Raw genomic sequence first — 19,064 nt, forward strand, 5'->3', positions numbered from 1 at the left:
AGTTACTACTATCTAATCAGATTCATTGTCCTCTGGCTAACTGCATAAAGCCCCTTTGACACTGTTGGCTTGTTTCGTGGGGCAAAAATGTATGTCGTTTTTAAACCTGGGTCAGCTAAGCTGGTTGTAAAACCAGTTGAGTGTCTGGGGAGGTATCCCTGAGCCCACCCTGCCTGGTGACAGTCACTGTGGTCTTCTACTATTGTTAAAACAGAAGCATTGGTTTTGGTTAGTTTTGTCCTCTCTGGTGCTTTTTCATCTGCTTCGGGAGCACTTAGGGAAGTGGTCTGGCAAATTAATGGCTGAGGAGGTAGCACTGTGAGATTAGGAGCACTGTCACAGGGAAAGCTGAATGGCACGTGACTGTCTGTGTTTGCCTTGCTTCAGGATCTACCTCAGGTGCAGCTGCTGGTTCTTGCTTTCAGAGGGAGCTCAACAAAGCCATCATGGCTCTAGCCAGTGCCTTTTTCCAGAGTTCCTGGGGAGCGGCAGAGAAGGTAAATGAGATGATGCAACTTCCATTAGCAGCCCTGGACAAAGGCTCTATTAAACATGGTCAGTGAACCACCAATTCACCCACGGCTTTCCTGGGTAAGCCAGATTTTTTGGATGCACTTGGAAACCTCCTGAGTAAACCTGGGGTTGCTTTGTAGCTCTGCACAGAGGTTGTGACATTCTAGTGTGCTTATGTGCTATGAGCACTTTGCAGTTTGCTCGGTGTCACATATTAATGCACCAAAATGAAACATGAACCACAGTGAACTGAAACAGCTGTTTCATGGGGTTTTTGAATGCATCCTGTATGGCAGGCCTTGTTTCTTCCATCTCTAGTGGCAGGGGGGGTCCCACAGCTCCATCTGAAAACAAGAGGAGCTGCAAGTGTTCAACCTCTCTAGACATGAGACTTGGAACTCGACACTTTCTTTCTTTTGGTGCCTGCTTTAGGATCCTATAGAAGATAAGTCATCCACTGTCTTAGATTCCTGGACAATATTTGAAGAACTGCTGAGAGTTCACATATCACCAGATACCTGCTGCTATGAGAAATCCCAACGTGAGAGGTACTGGGCAGGGACAGATTGTTCACTGTGCAATTATGCAATTGCTGTATAGTCCTATAATGAGGTTCTGACTAACTAGATAATGAGTGTGGAATTCCCCTCTCTCGTGTTACATAACTTTGCTGCTTCTTTCTAAGTTGCTTTTGGGCATGGACCTAAGCCGTGGATACTGTGTTCCAGCTCAGCTCCTGGCTCAGCTCTGGAAAGGATCCAGAAACAGCTTTGTAGTGAGACTGGAGCAGTTGTGTCATCTGGATAGTGTAGGGCTCTCATTCTCAGGCAACTCACTTATCCTGTCCTGTGCCTCATTTTCCCCATTTGTAAAAGACTAGGCTAATACCACTTGCTTCTTTCCCTGTGAGAAGTGAGTTTTAATCTCAGGCTACTTGTAAAGCAGCATATTAAAACCAATGTTAAATCAAGATGATTGCAAGGAAGTTGAAGGATGTGGCCATTCCTTCTCCATCACTCTGCCCACACGCGTTCACCGTACTGACAATATTCTAGGATTTCTGGAGTGATTTATTAAAGAACAACTACTAGGTTGTGGTGTGCAGTATAACTAGAGAATTATGTGACAAATGCCTAGGCAGGAGGAGAAATATGATAGGAAGAAGTCAAAGGAGTGTTCAGATGAAAATGAGTTAAGGAGAATTTAGGCTACATCACAGGACAGAGTTTCCATTAGTTAGGTCTCAAAGTGATGCATTCATGTTGCCTGTTTCTGGTTCCTCCCCTTACTCTGTATAAATGTTCGACTATCATGAGATCCTAAGATGGACGAGAGCTGTGAAAGATACCCAAAATAACTGAAATGCACAGCCCTCACCCCAAGGAGGAAGGAATGGGAGCACTCTAGATATCAAATAGGTTTGTTAATCATTGATTTTATCCTGGAGAAAATCATCTATAATATAGTCAGCTCGTGCTCTACCAAAGCTATATGTTTATAAACATGGGCTCAAATTCTCATAGAACTTGTTGGGAGTTTTGCTCACCCAAAATATTTGAAAGAAGAATATGTCCCTAATTTATACAGGATCCCCAATCCGGTCCCCAGTTTTTGACTGCCAAGGAATTTAGCTTAAGTCATCAAGGACTATGACTGGTTCTGTTCCTTAGCCTTGTATAACATCTAGCGCCCAATTATGGTTGGAAAAAAAAAATCAGAGATGTGTATGTAGACCAAAGCTGATCAATAACTGACTCCCTCTGTGGAAGAAAATGACAGAAATAAACTCAGGTTTAGTTCTGTACAAAAAAAAAAATCAGGTTAAAAAACTAACAAACATTTTGTTTATAGCAGCTATCTCAATATTTCTCCAAAAGCATAACTCTTTCCTCTGAAAATTGTTTGGTTTTTTTCCCTTTAAAATATTTTCTTGAGAGACCCATTTTCTGTTAATAATATCAAGTCTGGCTGGATATTTTTTACCGGCTCTAATCTGGAGATGATCTCCTTCTACAATTAAACTTCTAAAGCTGGTCATAAGTGTCTCCCTCTGTGCTGCATTCAGTGCTGGACAGTGGCTCCGGTCAAGTTGGAGAAATTCTTAAGATGCGTTTGAAGCTCCAGTTAGAAACCTTAATATCCAGGTGTGGGGTGCAATAGCAAGTGTATCCATTCACTCTCTTCTCTTCCTCCTCCTTCTGCTCCTCATCCCATTCCCTTTTCACTGCAGGAGAAGGAAGGGCCTAAGCTGTAGGCTCTTGTTGAATCTGGGCTGTGAGCAAAGGAGGTTCATTTTGGAAAGGCCCGGTGTGATTATCTCATGTCTGATGCGTCTAGGTTGCAACATTACCAACGCTTGCAGCTGCAGGCAGAGATCCTGGATTCTGTTGAAAATCTGGGGACAGAAGAAGCCGGGAAATGGTGTGAAAACTCAGGCAAGAAGAATGCCGATTCCCCTCATGTTCAGGTAAGTCGGACAGTCGGTCAAATCCTGTTTGGCTCGTATCAGTTCTTCCTTCGTGTTACTCCACCATTTCAATGGAATGACTTCTGAGTAATCCAGCAGAAGGGAGGGAAAATTCAGAGCAATGTGTATTTAAGACGCTGATATTATATTAAGAAGAATATTTAAGAAGCCTTTGATCTTACCTTTTTCCTCCTGTCTCCATACTGAATGTTGGCATGTCTCAAATTTGAGGTGCCTGATTTCAGATACCTTAAAGGGTCCTGAATTTCAGGAAGTGCTGAGCATGCCCCCTGTAGAGATAAGGGCCCTTGAAACCGTCTTAGGCTGGGCACCCAAAATCTCTAGTTATTTTTGAAAACCGTCGCCCCTCTTGGTATGACAGCCCCTCTGACTGATCGCTTACCTGTTGGAAGAGAACAGGAGGTCACTGCAGAGCGTCCACGTCCAGGGGGCATCCAGTCACTGCCATTGCTCTGATACTATTGCATCTTGATGTTATAATAGCACCCAGCACCTTGCACACAGTTAGCACACATAACTTTCCCCAGCAGTGACTGCTGCCAAGAAAGGCTGCATTTACACTTGGTCCTGTGAGCTCTTCAACAGCTGGCACTCCTTGGTTGTGTTTTCTTCTACCTCTGCATCCAGGAGCCGCCAGTTTCCCCCAAGCCACATGGGAAGGATCCAGGGTCAGTTCTGCTGAGCGTTATTTGACCTGGCTCCTCACTGTTGGGCTCTTTGACTGAAAGGCTTCATTAGAGTGGGTTCAGTTGCAGGTTGCAAAGCTGGAGGACATGTTGGATGAGCTGAACGAGGAGTTTTTACGGCTTACAGTGCAGGCTTTGGCAAGCCAGAAGGAGGGGGAACTACTGGACCAGGAGCTCAGAGCCCAAGAGGAGTTGCTTACGGTATGAACCATCTTGTTTTCCATTGGGCTATTGGCCAAACCTCGAAGAGGCGTGCATGACAAATGGAGTGATGGCCCTTGTGATTCAGCCTCCTGCACTGCAAAAGGTGAGGCGAGGTGGACATTGTAGGCCAGGGAAGATGCACTGACCTGAGCCAGTTATGCCCAACGTTGCAGACCCACCAGCTCCAGTAGCAGCAGTTCCTTTCATCTGACAACCGCTGAAGTTTTTTTTTTCCCTCCAGGATAAGTCTTATGTTGTGTAATTTGCATCTAGGGATGTGTCCCTGCCATGTAACGTTATATGATGATATAAATGCCATTGTATCACGGTGCATGCCAGGAGTCTATCCATAGAGTAAAGATGGCAAATGCAAGTCAGCCATTTGCAGACTCATCCAGCCAAGCCAGATCTCTTCTGAAGCACAGAGAGGAGACCCAGTTCTTTGAACTTTATAGCCAGTATCAGAAGCCAAGTGCTTCCTAGGCTCACACGACTCCTGCTTGGCAAATGTCTCTCCCAACTATACAGTTGGTTTAATAAAAGAGATCACAGCCATCCTCTCATGCATTTCCTGGACCATCACAGCTATGGCAGCACTTTAACCCTACTGCTACTTGTTTCTCCATCAAATCAGCAGTGCCTATAACACAGAGGACATATAATCTAGGGGTTGGAGAAGGGAACCGGCAGTCAGGATTCTTCACTTCTAGTCCCGGTTCTGTTCCTGTTCCTGTTCAATGCGTGGTCCTGAACGAATCACATACATTTTGTGTTACTTGGTTTCGGACCTATCTATCACATGGGGGGATAATTTACTTCAAGGTGGCAATCAGGCCCAGTTCATTAAGACATGGAGGAAGCTTTTGTAATCTTCCCTGTCGCTATAAAAGTGATGAATGTTTAATTAATCACAACTTAAACCCTACATGAAACAACAGAGTTCGCAGCTGTCAAGAGCCTTTTAGAAAATCTTGAGAAGCTATGCTGTTGTGAACCTGTCCCACTTCTGTCTTATGTTTCCTTAATGCTTTGTTGCACCCGGTATTTGCACAAACCTGGCATTTCTGTTTCCTAAGGACTCATTTGTGACAGCTTCTGTTGTTTCATCACAACCAACTGCTGTGGAGACAGACTGTGAAAAAAGCAAGATTTATGACTTTGGGTGGGAATTGAACAGCAGATTAGGCAGCCCCATTCTTTTTCATACAGATATGTAAATATTGCACAGTAATAAATGGCAATATGCAAATTAGGGGAATGGCTTCTAAGTAGAAGATTTGTCCTTGAGGTGCTGGTGAGTCATTAATAGGCATCACCTAGATTTTAGAAATTAGGGAACAAAAAAATCAGTGCAGTGATAAAATACGTTCCCTGCGAATGGAGGATAATAACCACTGCATGGTGAGGGCACCCTACACTGTAGTGTGCATTGTAAAAGTGTGTACCATTACCCTTGCCTTACAAACGAGTGACTGACAGTTTGTTTCTTGCTCAAAATCCTAGCGGGTCAGTGGCAGAACTGGGACTAGAAGCCTTTGTGCCCAGTCCTGTGGCTTATCCACTAGGCCAGGGCTGCTAGAGCGTGGATGTAGCTGCTCACTGGGACTAAGCAGTTGAGTTTGTGCCATTCATTTGTTTTACAGCAGAAGCCACGGGACACCCCTGGGGAGATAACACAGCACTACACAAGGCTGCTGGAAGCCTGGGCCACAAGCAGAGACCAGGCCCAGTTGCTGGAAATTAGAAGGAGCTGCATCACTCAGCAGATTAGTGACACAGAATCTGAACTGTTTCATCTTCAGCAGACTACAGTGGCCACCAGCTTGTCATCTGCATAAGTCCTGCATCCCCTTCAGCTAAAAGCATCCAACCAAACAAGTTCAGTCATTGCTGGAGTGAACAACACCTCTGTGCACACATGCATACCTAATATCCATGGGACAGTCCAACACGTAATAACATACAGAGACATATCAGTACATGCACAGGCATAAACAGACTCCAACACAAACTTACACATGCCTGATGTGAGTTATGGAGCATGTATGTATAGGCAATTGCAAGCAGAGGCTGTGGAATACTATTTTTAAAACCCTAAATATGCAAGTATGTGGGCATAGTCACACATGCTCAAATACACGCTGATAGTTGCATCCTGGAGTTCCAACAGGATGCTTTAGGACAGCGGTTTTCAACCTTGTTCCATTTGCAGACCCTTAAATAATTTTAAATGGAAGCGTGGACCCCTTCAGAAATTTCAAATGGAGGTGCGGACCCCTTTGAATTGTAAGTGCGGGTATTCATATACTTTTGGTTGATCATAGTTATCTTTCATGGACCCCTTCGACATAATCTGTGGTCTGTGGGCCACAGGTTGAAAACAACTGCTTTAGGACATTCATAAGTAAGCAATCTGGAAGATTTTTAACCCTGTTAAACCCTATATGCTACTGTCCATTGGTGAGATCCTTCATGTACATCATAAGCAACTACATTGCATCGCAAAGGATATTTTTCCTTCCTGGATAAAAGCTGCTTTGGACCTCTACAGTTTGATTTTTAATAGCTTATACCATGCACTCAAGCAGTACCTGGCACTGCCAGTTCTAGGAAGGGTGGGCCCACAAATTCCCGAAACATCTTTGAGATACTGCTAGGGATGTCCCTCATGTGCTGAAATGTGCCTGTTGCTAAATTACTAATTGATCATAAAACTTGGCCCTTTTCTTCCATGGAGCTCAAAGCAGTTTACATTGGAATAATGACTTTCAGAGGAGTGTGTTTCCAGCCTGGGAGAGGCCGAGACTTGTGTAGCGGTGAGCTCTCCCAGCAGAGAGCACTCCTACACCATTCCTACTGTTATTTTGGCTGCAATGAGAGGCACCCTTTGCCTTGGAAGCCTAATCCTGGAACTGAAGGTTGATTGCTTTTTTAAAAGAAACTGTCACTTCCATTCTTCAAGCCAGCCTACGATGAAGCCAAACCGACGTCTGGCTGTGAAACAGGCCTGGTTTCCTCTGAGCAGGGCTAGAAACAACATGCTTCCTCCCTCCGTTTCTCCCCATTTATCCTCAGTCCCCTCCCAGGTGAGATACTGTAAAGCGAAGTATCCTGGCAAGGGGCCAGCCCAACACCGTGCCTCCCCATGCAAGCAGGTGCTTGACAGAAGATGCCAAGAGCCCTGTTAGGTTTTTTGAATGAATAATGGGCTGATATTTGCTCAGCCACATAAAGACATTTCTCAACCCTACTGGTTCCTAGCCTAAGCAAATGTTTGCAGGCCCCATGGGTGGCCTGATGTGAAGGAGAAACAAGGCGTGCTGGTGCCTGGCAGCCAGGACAGGCACCCTAAGCTTCACTTTTAGCTGCCGCCTTGGTCATACGTGAAGGAATCTGGAGGCTCTTGCTGCCGGAGAACGTTTCCAGGTACCCACCCCTTTGAGAGCTGTTGTTTTCCTCACCTGCTTTGTGCTGTGATTCCAGCTTTTCCCCTCCCACTCTGGCAAAAACCAGAAGACGGTGCCAAATGGCACTTGTGACTCGTCTTGGCAGAGCGGAGCCACTAAGCAACACCTTGGCGAGGCGTTTTAGCAGAGGTCTTAGGGGTCAAGCAAAGCTGGGTTGGAACTAACACCTAACCGTGGGCATTTGCAAGGGACACTTAGCTAAGTGATGTGGTTGCTTCTCACGGTCGGCATGCAATGGTGAGAAAGCTGCCAATGGGTCTCTCTCTTGCCTTTTTCTTAGGTTATTCCCAGACATGTTTATAACCGTGCTGTACGGTGGTAAGTAACCTGCCCAACCTCGAATCTTCGTTGTCTCCTGTTTGTTCACAAAGAACCAGGTTACTTGGGATGGGTGATCTCGGGACACGGTCTCTGGGGAGACCTGTAGGTGGATGCAGTTAAAAGTTCTGTCATCCGAACAGAACTCTTCAATTGAAGAACAGTTTTAAATTAAAAGTAACTTCTCTTTAAGCAAAGGAAAGTTGTCCATGAAATATTTCCATTTTCATTGAAATTTTTAGTTCTGGTTTTTTTCCTACAGAAAACCAAATGCTTCAGAAAATACAGTTTACTTACTAGTAATAAAGAAGAAAAAGAGAAGTATGGCTTTTTAAAAGATTGTTTCTAATTTTATTCAAAACTCGAAATGAGAGAAGGTTGGGGTTTTTTGGGTAGGAAAACACAAAAGTATTGCTGGGGACTTTTTTAATAAAATGGACATTTTAGCAAGAGGTATCTGGCATTTTTGCCCCGCTCTAAAACCAAAGGAATCCAGGTGAAAAAATTATGGGTGACATGTCAAAGGCACCTAAAATCCTCCAAAGCAACTAATTTAGGAACTAATTTTCTGGGACTTCAGCCCACCAGCTCCCTAGTGATTCTGAGACTGGAGGACTCTGTCTCTTAAATTGATTAGTTAAGGTGAAACTTTCAGGGCCAGAACCAGATGTAATCTGGTTTAAATGGTGATGAGCATTTGCATTTGCTAGTGCAATAAACTCATGCAGGGTGTGTATTATCATCGATATATGCCCTTTGGGTGCAAGGAGGCACAAGGCCAAAAAAAGAGTAAGCGCCTCCCTAGTCTGCAGTGGCACTGTTAATACATACCCTATCATGGCTTCCTGCCATTAGAGAGTACAGCTCTGTGCATGTTTCTTAGCATGGGGTTATATGTAACTTCTCTTTACTGCTGTCCATTAGCAAGTCCTAGAAGGTACAGTAAAAAAAAGGAAAGTATTACAAACCCTATTTTCTGTTACTTTGAGTAAACTTATGGTTACTAGCCCTGTTGTCTGTAGTCACTTGTACTGTGGGCTTTGAGGATGGAGTAGCGCTGGCTTCCTGCACTAGCCAGCAGCTAACCATGTCCTAGAGAGGTTTCTGTCCAGAGAGGCTGGGACAGGAAGAGCTGTGAGCAACTGCCCACATGCAGAGCTTTGAGTTGGAGGAAGGCGGATGCAGCACATCTGGTTTGTTCAAACCTCTCAGCTTGTCACCATTAATTTTATTTATGCCTTTTTCAACAGAGAACGAGCAGGCTCTTTTTAACATTAACTGTAAGGTCCAGGTTCTCCTGCAGAGTATCAAGCGCTGCTGTGGCCGTGAGAGTGAAGGTACGGAGGGCATATGTGGTTTTCGGGGATCTTAGTTCAGTGCGGGGCACTATGTGGCTGTGAAGTCTGGCATGGGGCCAGGCCAAACTCAGTGGTGATCTGCTTATGGGAGGAATCCGTCATCAAAGTTTGCAAGGTGTAAGCCAAAGCCAGAAAGTGCACACCGACTTCCTGCAGATTATGATCACCAAGTCCTGTATGGTGATCAAGCATGGCTATCCAGCTAAAACAAGGCCACTGGAGCTAACCCCTACTGTCCTCGCATATGTCTCCATATAAAGCCAGATGTATTGGCCCAGGTCTCAGTCTGAGCTCTCATTTGAAAAGATGTCCATGGGCTGGCTCCATTACCAGGTTAAATCACACAAAATTCACTAACAGACTGGCTATTTATAGCCACCTGCTAATGAGTTTAGCTGATGCCTTGCAGATCAGAGTAACCATCGTATTTCCAAGATGGGCCTGAATCATACTTCTCAGATCCAGCTGTTTTGAAAGGTTTCTGCTGCTCTAAGCCATCCCTGGTTTCTTTGCCATGTGGAGAGTCTTCAGCCAGCCCCGGTCCACTCCCTGCCCTGCCATCCTCATCTATCCGTGCACTTTATGTTGCAGGGGAAATTGAGCTGGCAGATGAGAGTGGCCAGGTGAAGAATTTGCTCCAGAACCAGCATTGCTATGCCTCGGAGCTGCTGAATGAGAGAGAACTGTGTGTGCTCCTCAGTGTCGCACGTAAGTAAAGAAGTGCCCAAACCTCCAGAGGAAATGTAGCAAAAGAACAGGGGGCTTGTACAGGAGCTCAGGACGGTGGAGTCACCAGCTGTCCCTTGCAGTCTAGATGTGACTGGTGATATCTCCTCATTATCTCAATTTTCTGCCAGTCAAACATGGTACATGACCATTTTCTCGGGGGCTAGGCAAGGAGGATGGACCTCCAGCCTACCACCTGGCCTAGGAATTGCAAAGCAACTTCTCAGACTTGATGCAGGCCCTCAGGTGAGTAAGACCTGGGCCCTACTCACAGGTGTTTCCACTTTAAAGCATTGCATGAGGAATTCCCCATTCAAGGGCAGAGTGCCTTACCTTGATTATTCCCTTCCATGCCATCCTCCAAAGAAAAGCAAGAGAAGAATTTGCAATTGCAAGATATCGGGTGCTTTCATCTGCAGGTGTTAACACCTTTTGCAAGTTGGGTATTGTTACTCCCCATCTGTAGATGGGGAAGCAGAGGTTAAGGTTACAGTGTTAAAAAGGTATCCCATTTGGGGGGCTTCCCTCCTTGAGCCTCTGCTTTCTCAGAGACGCAGAACACCTGCAACCCCAATCGTAATCAGGTAGACCTGCAGCTGCTCAGCGGTTCCTGAAAGTCAGATCCAAGGTGTTTGGAGTTGGGCACCTCAACTCAGAGACCACTTTGGCAAATTTTGCCTTGGGTAACAAAGTCAAGACTGCACAGCGAGTCGCCGTCAGGTCTCCAGGCCTGTCACTGGATACCATTCCCTCAAAACCAATGTTTCTCTCTTTCTGAAATGCCGTTGTTCCCCACAGGATCAGATGGCTCTGAAGAGGCAGTATTTACACCGTTGCTGAAAGATGAAGGCATTATTAACCCTAAATTTCTAGGTAAGTAGTGCTTCCAAGTGTTTATGAATCAAATACACAAGGTTTATTGGGGTGTTGGTACCATCTCTGCTGTGTTTCTCAGCAGGGATCAAAGACCAAGATGGAGGATAAAGTTTTCTATTTCCAGTCAGAATCAGAAATACTGGGTCTCTTGGGCCTATATTGGCATCTAGATGTCCAAAGTGTCTCAAATATCCTTGAAATTAGGATTATGTACAGGCCTCATATGAAGAAGACTAGCTTCCTAGAAGACGGGCCTTCTAGCCTGCTTAATGAAAGCGCACCTGGTGCACGCTTCAGGATGGGATTTCCCTCATCTGAGATGGAGCTGAAGAATGAGCAAGCTCCTTTGTTCATAGCTAAACTCTCTTAGGGGTAATACATCTTCTGGGAAACAGTGTACAAAATGCAGGAAGGGCTCTGAAAGGCAAGGATTTGTTTGGGCACCAACTCCTCTCTCAGCAAAGTTGAGGCCTACATCGCCCCTCTGCCTTAGGGCTCCTTCCCTTCCAGTCAGCTCTTTTGACTCACTGCAGGTGCAGCCCCTCATCCAAACAGACAGCTTACTGCCTCGGCTGCAGTTGTTCCCTTCCCTCCTGCAGCTAACCCCTGTTCAACTGCCCAGGGCTCTTTCTGCTGCAATCTTTCTCTTACAGTAAGAGGAGCCCCTGGCTCCCTGTTGCACCGCCTCGCATTCATTCTGAATGGTAATTATTCCTGTCTTGATTTTAGAGATAGGGGACTTGAAGCATGGAGCGGGCAAACGTTTAGCAAAAGGTCACCAAGTGTGGCTAAAAGACCCAGGCATCCTTATTTCCTAGTCATGTCCTCTAATCACTGGAGTCCAGTCCCTTCCAAGATGCGGGATTAGAATCAGGCCAGACACACTCCTGTTCTTACCGCTGTAGGAGACTTCTTGGTCTTTGCATGGGTTGGTCCATTGATTGACCTATTTTACTTTAGATGGTAGGGTTAATGCTACAGCTGGTTGTAAGGGAAGTCAGATCATTAGGAGTGCTGTGCAAGTACAAGTGTTTGATTTGGGACTTTACATAGTCTGTTCTTTTCTCCTGTCTTGAAGCAAAGCTGGGGAATTGGGAAGACTCCAAGGTACCGTCTGCCCGAGCAAGATCCAGAAAGGCCAGCAGAAAACCCACCTTGCACTTAAGAGATCCCAGCTGCTGATAGTGAGTCCCTAAAGCCTAATGGGGAAACCATGGGGCAAAGTCCTGTTACATTTTCCCAAGATCCCTGTACCCCATCCATGAGCACTGTTTGTTTCTGCTACAGGTAAAAGGACTCAGTCACCCCAGGGCAACAGGAATAAAATGGTTTCCCCTTCTAAACAAGGCAAGAAACTCTAACCCAACAAATACCTAGGAGCTGCCGGGTGCTGAGATGCTGGTAGACCTTTTCTTCCCTGGTGCTGTTTGAAAACACTGGTATATTTTTGTGGGCTTATTCCTGGGTGAAGCACCTTGTTTGATGGTTTGGCTGCAGGAGCCTGGAGCACTAGCTGCCTTCTCTTTGTGCATCTTCTTTCATTCTGAGCAATCCCAAATCTGCTTTTGAAAAACACCTGCCATTCTTTCTATTGGCCAGTTTTACATTAAACAAATGGCATGTTTCATCAGCGGGCTCCCAGAGCAGTTCCAGCTGCACTTCTAAAGGATGCAGTGTCTAAATCTTGGCCCAGAAGTGGAAACCGCCTGAGTTCTGATGTCAGGACTGAGCCCAGCTGTGCTGGACCACCAATTAGTGTTAAATCACTGCGCCCTCTTGTGCTGATATTTTGCAGACCAGTTAAAAAGGGCAATTCCATATCCAAAGGAGTTTGCAATAAAAAGCACTGCATTTTGCAATATGCTTTACTTGTATGCTTAAAGTTAGGCACATGCTTATCTCATTGAGCTACTACTTCAGTGCGGTATTTCACTTATGTTAATTTTGATTTATGCTAAATCAAAGCCTTAATCCTTTATTTGCTACAAGCACACAGCAAATTGTTGTTCATGCTACAGCAGAGCTCCGCAGACCCCTCCTTGTTGCAAGACTTGGATCATGTATCTTTGTACTAGGGGTGCACTGGTAAAGATTTTTTTGGCTGATACTGATCCAAAAGCTGGCAGCTTAGCAGCGTCTGGCCGATAAGTCTGTGGGGGGGTGTCCGGATCAAGGCCCCCACAATGAGGGAGGGAGGGGCAGGCGCTGCCCAGGCGGGGCGTGGGATGGAGCCACAGGTAGCTCGTCCAGGGGGCAGTGGGGCTATGGGTTGGGCTACAGTCACCTCAAAATACACCACTGCCCCCTGCCTTGTCCCCGCCTGCCCTAAGCACAGCCCCAGCCCAGCCCCCTCCCCACCAGTACAAGGCTGGTGCAGGCCTTAGCTCCAAGCCCTCAGCAGACAGCCCACCCTCCCCCGACAAACAAATCTAGGAGGCACATGCCCCCCCGGCCTTCCAGACTGGCTCCGTCCTGTGCTCCACCCCCCACCCTGGCTGGGCAGTGCCTGCCCCTGCCCCACTCCCTCCGTCACCCTGGGGGCCTCAATTGCCCTTCCCTCCACAGACTTACTGGTTGGACACTTCTCTTCAAGCTGCCCAGCTGCGTTCCTGGCCATGTGCATGTGGCATTAACAGTGACATTATCAGCCACATTGGCCACAAAAAGCCTATTGCGAATAATGTCAACTGTCCTTTTATTGGTGCCAATACGATATGGACTGATATATCAGTGCACCTCTACTTTGTACCTTAGCTTTTTTTCTGTGCATGATAGCAATGGAACAACAAAGTTTCCACCTACCCGAATGACTGAGCTTTCATGCCCATGCCCAATGTGTTTGCTTAGGCAATAATTCCACTGAAGCCTGGGTAAGGACCACAAGTTCAAGGCCTAGACCATAATCAGGCTGGTCAGCTATGCAGTATGAAATGCATCTTTATGCTGCTCTTAGATTTAATGTTTAGCCACCTTTATGGGGATCATCTGGAGGTTCTTCTGTTGTGTTGCTTTCTCCATGATTTGGGTTCTTTCACATTCCTTCTGAATTTGTTATCATTTGATTCCTGTTGTGTTTCGTGCCTTTGTATGTAACTGGCCCTTTGTGTGTATCTGGCCCTTCAGAGCTGTCCGTTGCATTGAATGGCTTTAAAACCAAATTTCTCCGCAAAGAGATAATACTGTGAAATTTTTGGATGTCTGTTGAATGACTCCACGTTTGCACCACAGCAACTGAATCTGACAACAGAACCAACGACAGATTCTGGCCTATAATTGTCAGTTTTGAGAATATCACTGTATATTGCCCCTGCATACATATGATGAAATCAATTGATTTAAAATGTCTCTGCATCGTTTGTCAAGATCAGAGGTCAAGCTCCATCCTCATGTACACTGGTGCTAAAACCTAAGTGGACCAATTGAAATGGCACCTTTCGCTCTTAGATCCCCAATTTGAAGATAGGGTGGTGACTCGCACAAGTAAAGTGACTGCTCGAGAAGTGAGGATAGACTGCAAAATCCCATCCCACACTCTGCCACCCAGAACATGCTGCTGCTTAAGCTGAAAACACCTTTGCAATAGAAAAATATTTGTGAGTTTAATGTGAGTTGAGGCAGAATGAACTGAGACTCCTAGTAAGGGGCCGCCATGGAAAAGTCATAGTCATGACCACGGTGGACTCTTTAAAAGGTGTGTGCAATAAGATCATTATCATATATCAAGATAAGATGTAAAGAGCAATATTTTGGCTATAGCCCAGGTTCACTCAAAAAGGCCTGACTTAACCAGTGGCCAAGCATCCAGAGAACCAAAGGAAGTGAGTGGAATCTGAGGGTACTTACAACAGGCCTTATATGACTTACTTAAAGTGGCTTTAGTATCTATGGACCATCCTTTGGCAGACTTTTGCATCTCTGAAAATCCCATCTAGGCCCCTAAATAAAAAGTTATGGGACTTACAGGATGATGAATACTTTGAAGATCTGTGTTCACCAGTGGGATCCAATTCATGTCAAAATTGTCCACCATTATATTGCATTTGCACAGTCTAGAGGTAAGATTTCTCAGATTATGGCTGTGTATATGCTGGGGGAGAAGTCCTAGCCAAGCTGAAGTCAGCAAAGCCAGGATTTCGTCCTGAATGTGTTTAATGTGTGCAAAAGGCATTTTTCATTTACATATTTAATTTGTAGCCGGTAGAAATTCAGCTAGTTTGGGTCTGTTTGCAAACAGAGGCTCACTTGCCTGTGCATGAAAGGTAACTGTACACCTCTAAATATTTTTGCAAACCTGGCCTGTCTTCTCCATCCCTACTCTTGCCAATATGGAGATTATTCTTTTTATAATGTATCTCAGCAGCAAACTAGACATTTCTTGCATAACATGCAAAGATGGCCATAAAATATATAATGCATCCTAATTTCATCAATAAAATATAAATTGTAACATCATAAGGAAGTATCTCATGAGCAGACTAAACATTTCCTATCAAACATGCGATCATGGCCATAAAAATGTAAAGCAGCTTATTTTCATGAATAAAATGTAAGTTGTCACATAATAAGGAAGTTATAAAGGCTAGGTTCTTTCTCCCAGTTGGCTCGGATTGGGCTTGCTACAAGTTGTGAACTGTTTTGAAAATGTTTTACTTCTTAATTCTAGTTTCCTGGTCAATAAAAGAGTGTGAAAGTTCTTTGTATCACACAAGTAAGGAGGGATCGATTAAGGAACCATTTTAAACTTCCTTGAAAAAGAAGAGTACACTATGGAAATGCCAGCTGCTATCGAAATACCCGGACCTGGTCTCTGACATTTCTATTTGTTCCTCCTTTACATCAGTCTTTAAAATATACTTTTCCAGCTGCCCTACAAATGTTAGTCCTTCAGCTTTATGGAGACATTAACCAAAAGGTTATCTAGTTAAAAGGAAGCTCATAATGTCTGTAGGCAGGTGTTTTGTGTCACTGCTTTATCAGCTTGTTTTTCTTGCATCCCATCCTTGATCTGCTTTACCAGCTTCCTGCTCCCTTTCAGAAAAGGTCTGACCCTTTCTTGGTCTTCCTTTTCCTTTTATGTGCCTTGCTAGCTGTATATCAATGTGTGCCTGGCTTTTTTGATTTAATCCCTAAAGGGTCTACTATGCCCATATTCCTCCTTAATAATATGGCCAAATTTCCCATATATGTCAGGTTCCTGTTAATTTCTGGTCATTGAAGGACTCATAATTTAGCCTAATTTCTCTATGTCTGTTATCCTTCCTATGCATTACAATAACATATTTTTGTGCAATTAATATTGTCTTTTAATGGAATAATGAACTCTCCTCAACCCTTTTCCCCTTAGACTTGCTTCCTTTAGGACTCTCTGAATTTGTTAGCAGCTGGTTTTCTCAAGTCTAATGATTTATTCAACTCTTCTCTGCTTTTCCTGTTCTTAACATCATTTCCCGACTCCTGACACCCATGCTACCTTCCACCTTCAAATTCTCCGCTGATTCCTCCCTATTAGGAAACAGCAAACCAAGAAGAGCCTCCTACCAAGTTGGTTTTCCCCATCATCTGTGCCAAAAAGTTGCCTCCAGTACAGTCCAACTTGCTGGATAGTCTGTGCCCTGCTGTATTACCCTTCTACCAAATACCACGGTAGTTAAAGTCGCTCCCTGGGGTTTATGCAGACAAGGTTCTTTGGTTAAATCTGATATGTTTTATTAGACCAACTTAAATAGTTGAAAAAATTCTTCTTTGCAAGCTTTCATGTACAAATACCTTTCATCAGGTTGCAGTGGGGCTTGTGATTTGAGTACTTCAGCTAATTTTTAATAAAAAAATCTTTGTTCCCATCTTCCTCTTGGTTCAGTTGTTTGTAGCAGACACCTGCCATAACATTGCTGTTCCTGTTTTCCCTTTTTCCCAGAGCCTTTCAGTAGGTCTACTTCTCACTTGGGTCTCAACCTCAGAACAAGTGTTCTGCAATGCAAAGCAACACCTCTTCATGCAAAGCAACACCTCTGCCTCTTTCCACTCCTGTCCTGCATGAACAAGCTTTACCCATCTATGTCAGTATTGTAGTTGCATGAACTATCCCTCCATGTCTCAGACCGTGGTTTTGTGGGCATACTAGGAATTCCAATTCTTCCTGCTTCTTGCATTAAAATATGCAGAAATATAATTTAAAATGTTGGCACCTGGGGGGGACGGGTGCCAAGTGTGTACCCCCTCACACAGGAGCTTCTGTTGCCTCAGCACTAGCTCCCGGAAGACTGGCTGCTGTTGGTGCAGGGTAAGTGTTATGGCACGTGCCATTCTGGTGCCCCCTCTGAAGCTACATTTGGGGCTGAGTATAACTGAGATATTTATGCTACCATGTATGTAAGCGTCTCAGGTGACCAATTGCTCTGCTAATTTCTAGGCCTGTGTGAAACAGCTAGTATTCGCTTTGGATTCGGCTGATTTGGGGGACAGTGATTCGATTCAGTGATTGGAATCACTGTCCCGAATCGATCTGGGAGAGCTTCATATCTATTCAGACCTTGTAATTGGCCCCCTGATTCGATTTGGATTAGAAGATTCGGCCACCAAATCTCCCCCAAATCGAATCACCACCCAAAGCTTTGCACAGCCGTACTAATTTCTTGCTTACAACAATGTTATAATTCCCTTCCTCCTAGGCATATACATTGGTAGCTTTTTTGCCTTGATGTTGACCTCGTTAACTCCCATAAACGTCTCCATGGCCATGACTCTCTGCACGTTGTCAACCTTGTAGTTAGCAAACCCTGGGTAAGAAAAGTGTGTAACCCATTAAAACTGCTCCTTGATGCTGGATACAAGGTTCACATTATTGTACAAAGCCACTGGGTCACACTCACTGAGTGCTTTGTGTATCCTTACAGACTGTCCCTGTTTAAAAAACATAACCTACCATTAAACACAATGAAACAGTCAAACAATAAAAACACAATTTCCCCCTCCAAAAAGCCATTAAATTAACCTCATTGCAAAGGAACTACCTGCAAAGAATTCAAGCTTTGCAATCGGCTTCATTACTACTTCCCTTCCTTGTAACGCCACGTGAGATTTTATTGGTTCAAGAATGTGAATAAACAAGCTATATGCATCTTTAAATCCAGTGATTGATCTGCCATTGCTGCATTTCATGTGTTTGCTGAAAATGCTCAAAATGAAAAAACCAACCTCAGGGAGGCATTTTGAATGTTAGCCCCATATCAGGAAAAGAGCTACTACCTTGCTGAGAAATGTCGCTATTCCAAAAATTCATGAAGGCCTTGATCTGATAATGAGATTCACATAGATCAATTTATCTTGGATATGCATGTGGTCTTCATTATTATACTGTAAGTGCTTCACCAACTTGTATTTATCCACACGGTCCCCACTCCCCCTCCCACCGTGAGATATTCTCCTTAAGCCACAGTTTTCCATATATAAATGAAGATTATATTTCTCCAAGTGACTTGTACAAGGTCGTGTGTGGATTTTCTCTCTGCCTGTTATCGCCGCCTGGCGATTTGAACGTGCAACCCTTGGCATCAGCAGCGAGAGGTGCATTTGTCATCCACCAGGTTCAAAGAGGAGAAGTCTGTGGCAGAGTAGGAAAGGCTGCCACCTAACCACCAGCCCGTCCTCCCTCTCTGCTGACAATTTCAGGCATCAGTGTTTCATTCAAAGATTTCCGTAGTGATTCCAAGTTCCACTTGGGTGATTGCCCTGTTACCCCTTCCCACCGGTGTCACCATTATTTGCACGAGCTATAGGTCATTTGTGTTATTTGCTGAATTCAGATTACAGTACATGTAATCTTCTTCCCTACGTGGCTACTGATAATCACTATTGGGGAGCAGAAGCGTTTCCTTCAACTTCTCTTTTTCTTCCTCCAAGGCACACCTGCAGTAGCAGATGCTCTGGCATCACTCTTAAGCATCTCACAGACACCTTTTCATCTTTTTTTCTGTGGTAACGTGAGAGAGCAGTTGTTGAGCTCTCTGACAAGAGCATATCCTTTTTCTTTGAGTACAAAGGAAGGGGGTCTCTTGACTGCAGGGCTGAATCAGTGCATAAATCCATATCCAAGAGTATCAGTGCAGGTGCTGATGCTATAAGAAAGGTTATTTTGGTGATATATTTTACTGGAGCAACTGCAAAACTGGGAGAGATGATAGATGAGCTCTTGAGCACAAAGGCCCACTGTGCCTTCTGGTCAAGTGCTAGCATTTGAGCAATCATGTGGAGCAGTTGGCTTTGTATCATGATTTGAAGGGGGAATTACCATCTTGACTCCATGACCTGATGGCAGTTGAGGTCAGCTTCGAAAGGGTGCAAAGCCATGGGGGATAATATTGTGTTGATCAGTCAGCTAAACCTGGGTGAGCTGGAGGCAGATCTTTTCTAATAGGCTCTGGTTTTACTT

At 44.7% G+C, this 19,064-nt stretch overlaps 1 protein-coding gene across 1 annotated transcript in view; it reads left to right on the top strand.

The window, feature by feature from the left end:
- LOC149853447 (uncharacterized) overlaps window positions 1-17,365 on the top strand; it is a 70,332-nt gene extending 52,967 nt beyond the window's left edge. Inside the window, exons 65-75 of the mRNA XM_090027255.1 lie at window positions 388-497; window positions 946-1,061; window positions 2,851-2,980; window positions 3,757-3,888; window positions 5,535-7,317; window positions 7,639-7,676; window positions 8,927-9,013; window positions 9,626-9,742; window positions 10,559-10,633; window positions 11,715-11,820; window positions 11,924-17,365. Coding sequence (XP_089883381.1) covers window positions 388-497; window positions 946-1,061; window positions 2,851-2,980; window positions 3,757-3,888; window positions 5,535-5,729 — 683 coding nt within the window. The 3' untranslated portion in view covers window positions 5,730-7,317; window positions 7,639-7,676; window positions 8,927-9,013; ... (2 more) ...; window positions 11,715-11,820; window positions 11,924-17,365. The remainder of the gene's footprint in view (window positions 1-387; window positions 498-945; window positions 1,062-2,850; window positions 2,981-3,756; window positions 3,889-5,534; window positions 7,318-7,638; window positions 7,677-8,926; window positions 9,014-9,625; window positions 9,743-10,558; window positions 10,634-11,714; window positions 11,821-11,923) is intronic.
- Window positions 17,366-19,064: the final 1,699 nt, after the last annotated feature.

The sequence above is a fragment of the Crocodylus siamensis genome, chromosome 14 (genome assembly GCF_052110815.1).
Source record: "Crocodylus siamensis isolate JL-2025a chromosome 14, ASM5211081v1, whole genome shotgun sequence".
Lineage (NCBI taxonomy): Eukaryota > Metazoa > Chordata > Crocodylia > Crocodylidae > Crocodylus > Crocodylus siamensis.